The sequence below is a fragment of the Euleptes europaea genome, chromosome 3, assembly GCF_029931775.1.
Source record: "Euleptes europaea isolate rEulEur1 chromosome 3, rEulEur1.hap1, whole genome shotgun sequence".
Taxonomy (NCBI): domain Eukaryota; kingdom Metazoa; phylum Chordata; class Lepidosauria; order Squamata; family Sphaerodactylidae; genus Euleptes; species Euleptes europaea.
In genome coordinates this window covers 77,690,670-77,707,833 of record NC_079314.1, presented here as the reverse complement: position 1 = coordinate 77,707,833, position 17,164 = coordinate 77,690,670, and the positions used below count along the sequence as shown (strand labels likewise).

At 40.8% G+C, this 17,164-nt stretch overlaps 1 protein-coding gene across 1 annotated transcript in view; it reads left to right on the top strand.

The window, feature by feature from the left end:
• Positions 1 to 2,987: 2,987 nt before the first annotated feature.
• Positions 2,988 to 17,164, top strand: part of PPFIA2 (PTPRF interacting protein alpha 2) — a 278,103-nt gene continuing 263,926 nt past the window's right edge. Inside the window, exon 1 of the mRNA XM_056845998.1 lies at positions 2,988 to 3,236. Within this exon, the coding sequence (XP_056701976.1) occupies positions 2,988 to 3,236 (249 nt within the window). The remainder of the gene's footprint in view (positions 3,237 to 17,164) is intronic.

Here is a 17,164-nt window from a genome sequence, read left to right as displayed (position 1 = left end):
TTGGTGACCCCCTGGCATAGGGTCAGGAGTTATCCCTGTTTCCATGCAGGCATTTCTTAAGATTCAGTTCTGTTTTAGAGCTGTGCAGTTCTGATTAGAAGTTGGTGGACATCTAAATCAGTAATCAAGGTACTTGACAAACAACTCAAGGTATATGAGTAGGAAAGTGTAACCCTTTTCAAACTGCCTTTATAATCCGTTTGAGCAATGGGTTGCTATGCTAATGGATTTTTTGTGTCAGTTCAGACACAACCGGTTTCGCTCCTGGCTGTTAATGGGGTTTTTTTTTTTAACCTGTTCAGACAAAGCCACTTGTGTTCCATTTGCAAAGCGGGGCTGAGCCAGATTTTATGAAAACTGTTTTTAACCTTTCCAGTTTTTCCTTGTGCTTCTGAATCACTCCAGTTTGCTGTCTGAACTGCCTGGAGCACTTCTGAAAGGACCACGATTGTTTTCCTGCCTTTTTTAATGGCATGTTCTTTTCTGGCTTTTTTTTTGGGGGGGGATGTTTTGAGATTTGCGCTATAGCGAGGGGGGGAGCCAGAAAAGACTGCTCCATTGTTTGAACTGGCCGGAGTGCTTCAGAGATGGCTTGTAGATGGATTGAAATGAGCTGTATGAACACTCATGTCTGTATCGCTTTACTCCAAAACGGGCCAACAATAGATGACATCTGGTTTGTCAGAATGGTAATCTGAAGAGGGCCTTTGTTTTTGTGGCATTGTAGTTTAGAGTTTTCAGACAAAGATCTGGGAAACCCACATGCAGATTCCCATTCTTCCATGAAGCACCTTTGGTTAACCATGCCCAGGCTCATCAGTCTCAATGGGTTGTGAGCATAGAGAAGGGACAACCATGAGCTCCTTAGAGAACACTTTGAACTTCTTTAAAGAATGTGGTATAAAATGCTCTAGATACATGCAGTACTTGTCTTTTGGTCTAGTGTTACTATAACCCTCAAAATGTCCTGTCCATCTTTGGCTTGGAGTTCCTGCCAAACTTATCCTCAGAGCATGATTCTAATTATTCAGTAGTGTGCAAGGAAATGCACTTTGCAGATAACAGCAGGGGCACTTATCGGCCGGAAAAATTCCATGTGAAGTTAATGCAGCTAGTAGTTTGGGAAAGGATTTAAGAACAGAGTATCTGCTGTTCTAGTTTCACAAACAACTCAGGTTATGAATTGGAGTAAGCACTGAACAAGTATTAGTTTTCAGTGGTATGAAGTGTTGGAAAACAGCCTTAATAGTGAAGATATTCTTTGATGGGGATGCCTATATATTGCTTGGGAGAGATGCCATCAGACTTTACTTTTATAACATTTTGCTTGATTTTAAACCCAGCATTTCCAGTTAATACATACATGTAGCCACCAGTCAAGTTATAGTAGTCAAGTTATGTGTACTGACCTAAATCTTTGTTTTTTGGAGGGAGTGAATATCCACAGGAATGTGTACAAGATCCATAGCTCTCTACATTGCTTCTTTAGATAACCACTTTCAAATAAGATAGGCACACTCATTCTTCCATTTTCTGTTGCAAAGAGTTAAAGTAGATATGCCACCACTGGGTGAATGAAGGACAGGCAGATGTATCAGGTACCTAATTGTTCTTAATGGTGCTTCCCTTTATTGATCATATCCTGTTTAACATTCAGAGACACTTAGCAAGAGGGTGACTATCTTACTCATTTTAGTAAAAAGCTGCCTTATGCTGGTTCTGTTCACTTCCATAGTTTTTAGCATTTTTACAGGCAGTGTTCTTAAACAACACATATATATTGACCATACTGTTTATTGAGAAATAACCAACAGCATATTATTGGTTCTATATCCTGGTTTGTGAAATAATATTGTGTTTCCCAGTAGCAGAAATCTTAGAGAGGTTATTATGATTTTGACATTAATTGCTTTTCCAAAAGCCACCCTTAGGCTAGGCTATAACAATCTTTGAACAAATTAGCTTTGTAGAAATGTTTGTCTTCCTGTAACCTAGTTTGAGATAGAACTGGTGAAGAAGGCAACTAGTAAGAAACACTTAATTCTTATTGGAAGAGGTCTCCTATGTGAAGGGCTGACTCTGTCGTAGATGAACTGCCAAGAATAGTAGGCCAAGTTCAGATGACATGACAAACCTCTAGGTTTATTTACTCGTTTGCCATGTTTGCGTGCTCTCTCCCTTCGTGTATGGCAAGTGATCCAAAACATTCTGGCCTGGGAAGCCTTCAAACTCCAGTTTCTCAATATGTTCAAATGCAGGCACTGGGGTAAATTACGCTTTTCTTCTCCACAGCTCAGAACTCTATAGTGTGTGACTGAGCATCCCAGATTGTGTGGAAGAAACAATTCCCAACTTGTCCAGGCCTCAGCATTTACACATCATAGAATCTGGTGTTTGTTTGATGGTTTCCCAAACCATGAAACTTTCATTTGCACTCTGCACTCTAAAGGAGGGAGGAGGAAGTGTTTGAGCCTGGCACCCAAGCTGGGTTTATGCCAGTCATAAATAAACAGGTATTATTCTGTTATGATATCTGAATGTGGCTGTAGACAGAAACAACATTCTTGGATTTCCTGCAGGTTAGACCCTGATATAAGGAACTGTTGGGAAGAGCTGTCCTTGGCACTTAATAGTAGATATGGGTGTCAGTATAGATAAGCAGAAGATTAAATACACAATATAGAGGGGTGGGTGGGTAAAGGTCAGGTAAAAGAAAGTAACTAAAAAAGGAAATCATTGCCATGATTGCAAGGGACACTGTCTGTGTCAATCTGCTGATGAGACTTTAAATGTAGACAGGCTCAGAAACTATGGAGTGTGGAATGATCAGGTACTTTAATTGGCTGACTAGCAGCTTTTGGACTAATGGTCAACATAAAATGTGAAACCTAATTTGTTCAACAACGTAGGATTGGTTTCTCTGAATGATATACTTATTTTATATATGTTATACTTCAGGTTTTCAATTCTTTTTTCCATTTTAAGAAATGATGTGTGAAGTGATGCCAACGATCAACGAGGACACCCCCATGAGTCAAAGGGGGTCCCAGAGTAGTGGATCAGACTCGGATTCTCACTTTGAGCAGCTAATGGTGAACATGCTGGATGAAAGGGATCGTCTCCTTGACACACTTCGGGAGACGCAGGAAAGTCTATCTCTTGCACAGCAACGCCTTCAGGATGTCATCTATGACCGAGATTCCCTCCAGCGACAACTCAACTCTGCACTGCCACAGGTATGCAGTGTTTAAATGTCTTTGGAACATTAATGCCTAAATAGTACATATAGTTGACAATGTGATCCTTAATGATCAATCCTGCATCCATTGAGAGTAGCTGTAAAGTTGTAACCTGTTTTTCTCTGGTACTGTAATTCATATACCTTGATCCAGAACTAATATGTGCTTGGATATGCAAGTGTATCTGTTTTATAATTATTACCTTTTCATTTCTGTAAAAAGGGAAGCACTGCCCATGCATATCTGTCATGCTCTAAGTATTGGGATTATTTAGGAAGCAGGTTGCGTGTGTGTATATTTATCAATAAAATGTGTTTTGCCTTATTTAAACCATATCTCATGTTTGGTAACCAACTCCAGGTTGGAACATTCCTAGGAATTTGGAGCATGGGGAAGGTGGATTTTGAAGAGGGACCTCTGTGGAGCTTAATGACGTAGTCTACCTTCCAGAACAGCCATTTTATCCAGGGGAACTGGTCTCTGGAGTCTGGAGTTCAATTGTAATTCTGAGAGATCTCCAGGTCCCACCAGGAGGTTGGCAGCCTTATGTATTTCTCACATTAGAATATACAAAATTAATTTTTTTAAAAAAATTATATAGTACAGTATAGTATGCTATCTACCATTCTTAGAGAAGCGATTTTTCTAATGGAAGTGATGGCAGCAAAGAAACAACGCTTTTTGTTACCAATGCATCTGCATAATGGGGGACAGTGTGTTACCCTTGGCAAGCAGTCTCCACTTAAGTTGGGGGAATTAGCCAGAGACAGAGCAAGAGGGGGTAACTGGGATCAGTAACCTATGTATACCAGGATTTTCCCAGGAGAGAATTCTTAAATGACCAGGAGGTTGTTACACTCGAAATGGGTTTTATTTTTAAAAAATAAGCACAAGAAATATATTTCTAGCGGTGAACATATACATGGAAGGCTTACAAGAGCTGACTAAGAGAAAAGGGATGAAAAAGTTCAGTTTCAGGTTCAGAAGTCATAGACTATAATGGATATGGTTGGGGTTTTTTTTTTTTTTTTTGTAAACCTGGAAGTAAAGTTGAAACATCCCTTTACTAGGATGGGGTTTCAGCTTATTCCAAGTTTACTGGAAAAAAACGGTCCCAGTAAACCCGAAATTTGTCGAATTGTTTTTTGCACGACCTTAATCTGATCTCTAGATGTCAGAGATCATTTCCCCTGGAAGAAGTAGCAGCTTCTGAGTGAATTATGTAGTATCACATCCCTACCTTCCAGGTACTGCCTCCAAATCTTCAGGAATTTCCCAAGCCCAATTAGCAACCCGACCTGCAAGTGATGCCTCACATAAAAATTAATCTGCTAATATCAGATAGTGTCCGTGTGTAAAGATTGCTGCAGAGTAAATAAATTACACTTAATCTATGCACAAGGGTACCTTGTTCATTAGTTGCTAGGATGAATCTTGACACTCAGAACAGGACATTCTTGGCTCAGAAGAAATATTTATCTCCTTCCTAAAAACAGAATGGTGGGATTTTTTAAAACAGTAGTGACAGGTATTTTGACTGAAGAACTCTGAGCATTAAGCTGTGGTTGAAATTGGTGACTAGGTTATTTGCAGCTCTAATTCTTAAAACAATTCCAAGGTATGTTGAACATTAGTCTTAATCTCAGATGTTGAAGGAGGTTTTATAGAAGAAAGGCATTTTTCTCATGTAATGTCATGTAAGTTCCAATTGAACTGAAGAGACTTCAATATTTATTTGGTAGAAAAAGCTCTATTTCCTTTTTCAAATGCAAACTTGTAGGAGAGTTGGGGGAGGGTACAAAGGAAATAGGAAGGCAAATGTAATGAATGACCTTGCTGTATTGAACAAGTACATGCAATGTGATCAATATTAAGCTTTAATTGAGTTGTGTTAAGGAAATTCGCGATAGTCTTTCTTGTTCTTAATTGCAGTTGAGTAGTAAGGATTGTGCTGATTCAGGGAAAGGGGGGTGTAGTCTGGTAAGAAAATAGTTGTTGTATTTAGATAACATGAAATTATATACTCAAGGGTATGCCATTCTCTTCTCTTTCACGTTTTAGCCTCTCCAGTTGTATTAATTTGTGGGCCCAGTACCTAAGGGCGTAGGAAGACTGTGAGGCATACCCACCAAACATGCAAGAAAAACAGACAAGATTTAATTGAATAAAACTGGCCACAACTTTTATTGGTTACAGTTGGCACTGCATGGTGAAACAAATCCATAGAATCATAGAGTTGGAAGGGGCTGGGCCATCCAGGCCATCTAGTCCAACCCCCTGCTTAATGCAGGATCAGCCTAGAGCATCCCTGACAAGTGTTTGTCCAGCCTCTACTTAAAGATTGCCTGTGAGGGGGAGTTCACCACCTCCCTAGGTAGCTGATTCCACTGTCAAACAACTCTTACTGTATAAAAATTTTCCTAATATCCAGTCGGTATCTTTCCGCCCCCAATTTAAACCCATTATCGCGAGTCCTATCCTCTGCTGCCAACAGGAACAGTTCCCTGCCCTCCTCTAAGTGAAAGCCCTTCAAATACTTAGAGAGTAATCATGTCCCCCCTCAACCTCCTTTTCTTCAGACTAAACATTCCCAACTCCCTCAGCCTTTTCTCATAGGGCTTGGTCTCCAGGCCCCTGATCATCCTCGTCGCTCTCCTCTGCACCCGCTCGATTCTGTCCACATCCCTTCTGAAGTGAGGCCTCCAGAACTGCACACAATACTCTAGGTGCGGCCTGACCAATGTAGTGTACAGCGGAACTATGACATCTTGAGATTTGGATGTCATGCCTCTGTTGATGCACCCCAAGGTTGCATTAGCTTTTTTTGTCACTGCATCACACTGGCTGCTCATATTTAACTTACAGTCCACCCGTACCCCAAGATCTTGTTCACAGACACTCCTGGTCAGAAGTGTATCTCCCATCCAGTATGTATGTCACTCATTTCTGTTACCCAGATGTAGAACTCGGGAATACAGCCATCGGGCAACCTGCCTACTGGCCGATGTACAGACCACTCCCAGCTTGCCTACTGAGGGATACTGAAGGATGGCAAGTATGCAGGATTTAGGGGGGAGGTGTTGGGGTCACTGGGGATGTGGGGGAGAGGTAGTTGTTAGTTTCCTGCATTGGGCAGGGGGTTGGACTAGATGACCCTGGTGGTCCCTTCCAACTCTGATTCTAGGGTTGCCATGTCCCTCCTGGCAACCAGCGGGAGATGTTGGGAGGCAGGTACAGGGGAAGATGATCTGCGTCTGTGTGATGATGTCATTTCTGCCCCCACGCCTGCCCCAACTGCCTGGACACCAGCTGCAAGATAGGGCTGTGTCTGCCTGATGGCACCAGGCTGGAACTGCCATGGTGGGGCACTCCATTTTTGTGTGAGCCAAAGGAACCCCCAGCTGAGCTACTAATGCTGGCACAAGCATCGCACCCTGCTGGGGTGACAAACTGGAGATCATCAGGGTAATGGGTTACATGAGGGCTCCCCGGACAGGTCAGAAAAAAAGTGGGCATGGGTCTCTGAAATCTCTCCACTCATGTCTGAGCATTGCAGAATGACAGAGGCCAGAAGTTAGCTCGCAAGACCATGTTTGTGTTGCTTTTAATTGATGCAGTTTAGGCAGTTGTGAGCTTCCACCCATGCTTCCCCATCCTGTGCAGCACATTTATGAGAGAAAGGAGGAAGATGACTGAGCAGGGTGAAAAATGGACAGGATAAATCAAGGGCATATTTTCCTATCATATGAGGACATTTAAAGCTACACCTGCAGTCTTTGAGTAGTGACCACCTCGTTTACAGAAGCTTTTCCTATCCAGTTCTAGAGGCCATGTCTTTAACATTTATGTACAGGGATGCAAAGTCAAAATCTGAGGCCAGCTCCAAAGTGTCACCTACCTTTTTGCTTCTACTGTTATTTCCGTTGAGGTCAATTTTGCATAGTAATAACTTTGCAAAATAGTTGATAACTTGCATATTCAAGGTAATCATCACAAGGTTCAATCCTACCTCTAGAAACAAAATAGAAAAATTGCTGTTTGCTTCTATAGACATTTTGTTCAGGCCCTCATAGTATGTTGAACCACTTTGGTACCATTTTTGGTACCACTTCACCAATATGAAGTTGGCAGAGTGCAAAAGCTGATACTGCTGTGCATTTGGATCACCTACTTTTTAACAAATGGAGGCTCCTATTTCTACCTCCTGCTAAGATGCAACTTGATACCTGCTTCACCCGGCAGAACTTAATCTAATCAGTTTAGATTCTACACAGGATGCAGAGAATAAGCCTTAACCAGCATCTTTTTGTACCTTCCCCCTTTGCTTTGCTGTTTGTTTTTATCTCTAAAAAGTAAAGGTTCTGGAGAGCCTGTAAAGGTTCTGGAGAGCCTGAAAGCCTGCACACTATTTTGTGGTATTTTGGTTGGTGTCCATTTGTTTGTGTTCATTTTTCTTTTGAAAATGTATATGCTGACTCTCCAGAGACCCATGAAGGGCAGCTCAGAAGTAAAACTATAATAAAATAATAAAACCACAGCATGAAAGCAATCATTAAAACAAGCTAGGCTCTAACAAACAACACTCGGCACTTTGAAGTCAGTCTGCTGATGGAGGCACAGAGATCAGGGCTTTAGACTCACACAGCTACCTAGAATCTCTGTTAATGTTTTGCAGGCATATGACCTTTCTCTCGTCATTTCTCATGAGTAGACTCGGCATTTCAGCAGACAGAGTTCAAATGGAGTAGGAAAGCAGCTTTTCTTTTTCTGAGCATGAGGAAATCAAAGAAAAGCATGATAAGTAAAAACAAGCATGTATTCCATCTTTTGGTATTCAACAGCAGCATCCATGGATTGGGTTATCTGAAAGGGCTCTGAGTAGATGCTGTAATGAATTCTGGCAACTCTAGTGTGTTACACTAACAATGCTAACACATATGCACAATAATATATTTTGTTTACATTACTGTGTAGTCAGTCAGTTTTGTGAAAGTCGATGTACCCAGTACTGCTCATGCTCCACAGAAGCCTCACTCTCGTTTAACCCACAACTAGACTTCAAATAATATTGGCCCAAATTAATGGAAACCATAAGAGACTTGCATGTAAGGACTAGGGAGGGAAGGATGAGGCTTAATTTGATTGGAAGTAATGGTAGAATAATAAAAGTTCTAACTTTGCCGGCCCTCCTTCTGCTTTGTCACAAAACAGCATATTTAGCATATTCATTGCCTTGTGGGAGGCAGAAGGTACTTATAGGTGCAAATATAGGTTGTGTGTTTGCTGTTTGCTGTTCAATAGTATCTGGCAAATTGACCATTAGGTTGAACATAATGAGTTCACTCTACATTGTCCATGCACAATGGCAGCTATCACATCCTCCAATATAATGTTTTAATTGCTTTATCATGGTTACTTTTAGTGTTGGAATGAGGTATTTAAAGCTTTTAATGGATGCATAGCCATCAGAACTGTGTACATGCACATTGCTTTCTGTGGGGAAAATGAAGGCACATGTGATTTCTTCAGAGGAGAAAAAAGAATTTATGGTAGTAACCAGTAGTTGGTTTTTGTTGTGCACTAATATTACAGTAGGTAACTTCCATGCTGAATTCCTTATGTTTGTGTTCACGTGTGTACGTGACTTGGAATAACCGTGCTGTCTTTTGATTAGACTAATATTAGAAGCTACTGTTCCTTTTGGAAAGCCATGCCATAAATTTATAAGTTAAAGAATATTAGTTGCCTTCTAGAACACAGTAAAATAAAAAATAGAGGGGTATGGGACATAAATATCTGGCAGAAACAACTCACGGTAAGATGACCAGCAGCAGGAACTTTGTGTTCCAGTCTCCACTTCTTAATTCTGCTTCATAAACATCCCTATCAGTAATTTTAACTTGAACCAGATATGTTAATGGGCACATAAACTATTTGATGGCTCATTATCTGTAAGCTTGTAAAAACACATGACCTAAACTGAAATAAAAATAAATCCAGACTGGTCAACAGCATGGTGTTTGCTGCCATTTAAATAATTTGCCTTTGAGGATGCAGCAGAAGTGGTGGTGGGAAGGATCTGAAGCATAAGGAAATTCAATGTTATTACTAATTAAACTGAAGAGCTAAAGAAAGGAAACAGTCTGTTTAAAATTGAAGATCTATCATTTGATTAAAGCAAACCCCCTGAGCCTCAAATTATTCATTTGAAAATAGTTTTACTCTAGACAGCATCTGTTCAAAAAGTCCCAAGCATTTTGAGGTGAGTTTTCTTCAGAAGGAAGTGAGGATTATAATGTTTACTACTTTTACAGCTTAATCCACAATAAAATAAAATCACAGCATCTGAGGTGATAGTTCACAGAAGGATACACTGCAAAGGCAGCCTTGGAGTTGAAGTGAATTATTCTGACTACCAGCCAGGTTTCTATGCAATTCAGCAACTGGAGAATATACTTATTTCTCCTTAAATGGATAGGGACCTATGTACAATTGCCTCCCTACAGCGTGGAAGAGACTATGCACACACACAGGGATATGTGCATTGTTCAGGAGGTGAGGATTGTTGGCATGATCCTAATCTCTTCCCTCACAATGATTTTGAAGGTCTGAATGGGGCTTGTGTGTAGCTTACATGTTATGTTTTGGAATAAGCTTTAATGCAAAATCATTAAAATGAACGCCTAGAACTTCACACCCAACAGTTTCTGCATATCATGTAGAGTAGTAGATTAACCCTTGGGGTTAACACACACACACCATTTTTGCCCCTGTGATATCTGCTTATTTCTTTAAAGTACTGTTCCCAGCATAATTAGTTTGTGCATTATCCTCTTTTTCTTGACTCTGTTAATTTGAATACGGCTTCTCCAGAAAAGAAATCATACTATTCAGGATCAAGTAGATTGAGAAGTGTAGTTACTTTGGATGTTGCCATTTTCAATCAGCTAACAATTAGTGGTTTTCAAACTGTATTCAGCAAGTTTGCTTAAAAAGAGGGAAACTTTAGAAGTGACCATGCTTGCACAGCAGTGGAAATGCACTTGATATATATTTGTTATAAAGAGGGACATATATTTTCCAAAGAAAATGTGTCAAAGCTTTTCTTTGGCATGGTTACAGGAAGGGACCGGTAAAGATACTCAGTGGAGGGGACATCCTATTCTTCGCTCCCTTGCTGTACCCAGTGGCCTCCACTGTGATAAGCCACCCACTACTCCTGTTAGGTGCTGGGGGCTGGGTTCAGGGTGGAAAGGATGTCTGGCATTCTTTTGGCTTCAGCAGAGGAAAGTGTGTTCTGTACACTCTCCCTCTTCTATTTCTAGAAATTCACAGGGAAATTCCATCTGTGGTCCCTGCTTTCTCCTTCAGCTTCTGACAACTCTGCCACCTACACCCCCTCTTCCCACTGCCCTCTCCTCCCATTTTTGCCTTCCTTGCCCTCCTTCTTATCCCTCTTAGTCCCAACAACACTAGTCCCCACCTCCCTCTTGCCCTCCCACTTCCCCTTCTTTCTTGGGACCCAAACCTCTTGGCCACCAGGAAGAAAAGAAGGTGGAGGCTGAAGAGCACCAACCATGCAGCCTGCAGTCAGCTGCAGGCTCCCTTGGTGCCCATATCTGGCCACCACCTTCATCTAGCAGTTCCCATTTATTTTGGAGGCTGCTCTGTGCCACACTCCCTGTCAGCCCAGTCATTGCCACTGCTGGTTCCCTCACTCTCCACATCCCTACTGTGTCAGTTACGCTGCCACCTGCTCCTCCCTTCCCTGATGTCTCTATGGATGCTGTAGCCTGCCTTTCTACCCACTCTCCTGCTTGGTCGGCCATCTCTTTTTTGCATTGTTCAGTCAGGTCCTGCCTGCTTGCCCTTGGAACCCCCCCCCTCTCTTCCTCCCCCCAGCCACCACTGCTACCAGCCAGCTGGTTTTTCTAGGCAACAATTATGGAGTTGCTAGGCAACTCCCAAAATGGTAGTTTAAGTTGCATCTATGCAGGCACATACATTGTTTCTCTGCTTTGTGGCTTTTAAAAAATCCATTATTTCTATGTTAAAGTTTTTGGATATTCTGCAGACCTGGGGGTTCTGTGTAACTCATCTTGTTCTCTGGAATTTTTGATCTGTATAGGGGCCAGATTTGGAATTCGATATTACTTGTTTTATTAAATGAAGAGTACATAAAGGAATAATATTGGCTAGTGATCTATCAGTAGAATTACTGGGAACAACAACTAACTCCATTTTGTATAATAAATGGTAATTGAAAACTTGAACTCTGCTAATAGAAAGCTCAGTGTTTGAGGAACTGGCAATAAGTTGCTTTAGCCCTCACTGTGGAGAAAGATTACAGGTAGAGGCTGCAGGTAGGGAGGAGATGGAAAACTTAAGACAGAGGGGCAGATAGAGGTTGATTGGCTGTTGGGTTGGAAGGAGATAGGGTTGCCAACTCCAGGTTAGTAAATTTGGGGAGATTAGAAGGGTGTATCCTGGGGACGGTGGGGTTTGAGGAGAGGAGGGAACTCAGAGGTATAATACCATAGGCTCCACCCTCCAAAGCTGCCGTTTCTTCCAGGGGAACTAGGGTTGCCAACCTCCAGGTGAGGGCTGGAGATCACCCAGAATTACAACTGATCCCCAGGTGACACAGATCATAGAGGACTCTATAGCATTATACCTTGTTGAAGCCTCTTCTATCCCCAAACCCTGCCCTCCTCAGACTTTACCGCAAAATCTCCTGGCCTCCCTCAAAACCCAAATTAGGCTTGGAAAGGGCCCTGCTTTTACTGACAAAAACTTGTGCCTGGAATGCTGTGGTTACCTAGCAATATCCACTGAGGGAATCCATTGCTTGAATAACAGGTGCTCCTTTTAATATATATATTATATATGAAAAACTATAGTCCTGTTTAGGGTTGTTGAAAGATCTGTCTTGCCTGTTCACAGCTCAAGTCACTGGATTTAAGTATGCAAAGATTTGGCAGACTTCGCTACTAGAATATAAGATTATAGTTAACGTGCCTTAATAATGGTACCATTTTTTCTTTACATATGCTGATCCTTCCTGAATAGAAAATTATAAATTCTCAGGGATTTTAATGTGCTGAGTTTGTGAAATCAGCTTCAGGTAATCATGCATTACTGTAAACACATGAGTGGCCACTATGATAGCACTAATATAAAAAGTAGGTCAGAGGCTTTTCCCCGTGGAGTACAATGAAAATGTCAAAATAGCAGTTTGATGTCTATATGGAGGTTGCTCTATAATTCTGTTCTGACAGTGTTGCAGTTTACTGTAGCTCAAAATGCTAGATTGCTGAATTGCTAACATCTAATTATGAAAGAGGGAGTCCCCAAACATCAATATTATAATCTAGGATCTATAAATCTGCTAGGAGGGGCTGTCACCCAATGGTGCCTCAATGGAAGAGCATCCATTTTTCATGCAGAAGATGCCAGTTTCAATCCCTGGCATCTCCAGTTAAAAGGACCAGGTAGTAGGTGATGTGAAAGCTTCTGAGACTCTGGAGAGATGATGCCAGTCAGAACATTCAATGCTGAGCAAGGGAGACCAGTGGTACAATTCCAAAAGGCAGCTTCATGTGTTCAACATGCATGCAATGAATTCAAATAGTTTTCAAAAGAACCAAATGGTCTTATCCTGTATCTTAAATCAAAATAAGTAAGGTGCATAAAATCAAAATATGCAACACTGTAATTATGCCAGCTGGGAAGATTGATGTCATAGAGGAAATAGAGTTTCTGCAGAGCAGGATAAGTGGTTCTGGGCGTTCATGGGCTCAGTCTTGCTGATGAAAAAGCATGTTGGTTTAGTGCCAAGAGTGGCTTCTACCAGATTTGTTTGGTTCACCCTCTCTCTCTGACTCTGCCAACTTGGTCACATGAACCCATGTTTTTGTAACTCTAGTGTGACATAGTTTTTGTGGTGCTGTCTTTGAAGACAAACCAGAGACTTCATCTGGTTCAGAATGCCCAACTATTATCAGGGAGCAGTTAACAAAAACATAGACTGGTAAATTGCTCGAGTTGAATTCAAGGTGCTGGTTATAACTTTAAAACCCTTCATGGCCTGGAATATATCTATCTGTCCTTATATCCCCATGCACCAACTTCAGTCCTCTAATTGCTGCATTATGATCAACCCCCCCCCCCTTCTTAAGGTTACTAATTGGACATCTGCTAGACTTGATTTCCTGTCAATACCTGGTTCCCTCTTTATGGAACAGGCTCCCAAAAGAGGTGAGGAACAGGCCTTGGAGGTTTAGAGCAGCTGTGGCCAAGACCTAGGGTTGTGCATATCAATACAGACTGAAAATAAGCCTAAAATTAGCCATTTTGGCAATATTCGGGTTTTGGGTAGACTGAATACCAAAACCTGGGAATCTGCCTGAAGCCGAATAGGTGATTCCTGAAAAAGCCCATGCAGATGAGCAATCTCCTTCACAAGAGCTGCCTTGGTCATGACTTTGGCTGGCTCCGATATCACCCTGCCCTGAAAACCTGCTCTCAAACTGAAAGTCGCCCTAAGTAGAAGCTTTGTTTCCCCGCACCATGACCATAACTTGAAATCAGGTTTTTGATGACTATAATAAGACTGTTCACACTGCGATAAAAAACAAGCAGACTTCATTCATATGTGGTGGAAGTGTGAGAGAGCTATAACGTTCTGGATTGAAATAGTGAAATATCTGTCTGTTGGAATGGAGATTAATATCCCATGTAAACCTGAGATATTTTTGTTAAATTTAGCCCCTAACCTAACTAAAGATAAACGATGTATGGGGTTACACATGATAACTGCTGTTAGAATGACTTTTGCCAGGCATTGGAAGCAAAAAAACGACTCCAAAGATAGAGGAATGGTTGATTAACGTAAAGAGCTTCGAAAAAAATCCCCATAGGATTTTTTTTGAGCCCAAAGGGCTCAAATTTTTCAGTAAACCCGGAAATAAGCCGAATACCCATATTTACTGGTATGGGTATATGGCTTATTTCAAGTTTACTGAAAAATAAAATAAAATAATAAATTAATAAAAATAAATGTATGGGTTGCCAATTTTGAAATATCACCCCTAAATTTCTAATGTCTTTGGAGTTCTATGGTATTCTGTTATGATGTCAAATTCCATATCACCTGACTTGCGCTGTACTGCTGTAGACTTACTACAAAACCATAGGATGTCACCTGGGAAGAGCAACTGGTGACGGGGAGGGGAGGGAGACAGCTCTTACAGCAACTTGCATGCCAATGAGAGTTTTCAGGGGCTGACACAAGAAAGTAGAGTTCATTTTTATATGCCGACTTTCTCTACCACTTAAGGAAGACTCAAACAGGCTTACAATCACCTTCCGCTCCCCACAACAGACACCCTGTGAGGTAGGTGGGGCTGAGAGAGTGTGACTAGCCCAAGGTCACCCAGCTGGCTTCATGTGTAGGGATGAGGAAACAAATCCAGTTCACCAGATTAGCCTCCACCGCTCATGTGGAGGAGTGGGGAATCAAACCCAGTTCTCCAGATCAGGGTCCACCACTCCAAACCTCTGCTCTTAACCACTATACCACGCTGGCTCTCTGAATGAATGAAGAACTAGGTTGGGATAATTGGTTAAGATGCTGTGACCAACACTAGGATTCTCTGTGTACTTTATTTATAGCCCTCCTTTCTCACTGAAAGTCAAGGTAAATTATGAGGTGTAAAACAATGCAGCCCAATAGCATAAGATATCTAATAAGTAATGCAATAAGATTGGGATTAGAAACAATGCAAAAAAGTATCAGACATAATAGGTCAAACAGTGCAGAAAATGGAATTGCAAAAGTAGACAACAATGTAATATGAGCCAGATAATACATACTAATACTCTAAAAGCAGGTTTCTTGGATATGAGCTTCCTTTTTAAAATAATTTTTTTATTATTTTTATAATAAGAAAAAACAAAACAAATTATAAAAAACAAAGAAAACAACATAAAAATACAAAAATACAAAAAGAGCACTTATACATCATTCAAAATTACCCCATACCATATGAATTATAAAATACATAGTGCTCTAATACCCACCACCCACCTTAAGAGTGTGTCCCACCACCAATAGACCTCCGGAGAAGTGTTTTGACAGTATTTAAAATTATCTTATACTATTATTACTATAAAAAACATTAAATTTTGTCTATAATTCATTAACTATACTTGTAAAATTCATTTTCACCAGTTTATCCCAAAATGTGACGGCCTTTAGCCATGTTTTTTTAAACTCTTCCATATCTTTACCATGTAAAGAATCTGTAAGTTTGGCCATCCGCATATACATCCACATTTTCTCTCTCCAGTCCTTGATTGAAGGTTTATTTGCTTCCAGTTTTTTGCTATTATAATTCTTGCTGCCGCAAAGCTATATTGACATATAACTATCACATCTATCCATATTGTCTTTGGGAATTCCCAATAAACAAAAAGCAGGATCTTTTTTTATTTTTACATTAATCAAATTATTAGTTTCATTTAATATTAATTTCCAAAATCTCTTAATTTTTTTACAAAACCACCATGCATGCATAAATGTGCCTTTTTCAGTTCTACACTTCCAACATAAAGCCATATCATCTTTCTTCATTTTGCTTAACAGTACTGGGGTTATGTACCATCTATAAAACTGTGCTAGGCCAGGTCATCTCGGGTTACTGCTGGCTACTGGTCTTGAGAGCAGGCTGTTATCTCAGGAATGCAGGAATCCGGGGGAGTCCCGCCAGGAACTGGAGACCAAAATAAAGTCGGCGTGCAGAGGGGAAGTCAAAAGTCCGGTCCAAGGGTCAGAACTCCTCTAATAATATGGGAGTTAAATTCTTTATTTACTTTCTCTTTTTCATACCATAAATATGCATGCCAACCGAAACGTAAATTAATCCTCACTGTATGAGCTTCCTGACCTAGCTTTGGATTCTAAGTTTACGTACAGTTGCTGCTCACTTGGCATCTACTTACCATATTTACTTAAAAGGAAGGTGACCTCAATTGTAAAATGACTTCCTAAAAATGTTATACACATACACAATTTTTTTTACTGCACATGCATGTAATTTGTATGCAAATGTAAGACAACCCTTCTCCCCCCCCCCCCCGTTTTCAAAGCATATCTGGAAAATAGCCTAGTCTTGCATTGGAGTAAATACTATAAGGACACCCAGTGGCTTCCTTATTACAAAATCACAAACTAGGATTGAAACTCAGAGGTGGCAGAAGTGCTGCGGTAGGAATAGGGTTGCCAGGTCTGGGTTGGGAAATACCTGAAGATTTTGAGGGTGGAGCCTGAGGAGGGTGGGGTTTCGACAGGGGAGGCACTTCAATGCCATAGAGTCCAATTGCCATAGCGACCATTTTCTCCAGGGGAACTAATCTCTGTCTCGTTGAGATCAGTTGTAATAGTAGGAGATCTCCAGCCACCACCTGGAGGCTGGTAACCCTAGGCTGATTGGATAGCCTAACTAGCAACCCATCCCTTTCCAGTGATCTATAGGGAGAACTGAGCTTTGCTAAAGCTGGCATCTCTCAACCCTGTTTTGAATGCAGGCCACAATAACAGCACACTGTGCAAATAATGCTGAAGAAAAGATGTCTTCTTCTGGGGTATCCTTTCATGTTCATGATGATATAATTAGCTTTTATTAAGCAATACATTTGTTTGTAGTTGTGCATGGACTGTTTTCAGCTCTTGAAAGAAACAGGGTCAGCAAATTTCAATTTGGTGAATCCTTCTTAACTCCAAAAATAAATGGTTCCACTACAAGAGTCAGAATAACAGACCAAATAGGTCGATATGACTCAGACCCTTTGGGTCTTTTCATTTGTATCTTTTAAAAGATTCTTTCAAAAGACAGCAGCAAAAATTCAAAGCTATATATTTTAAA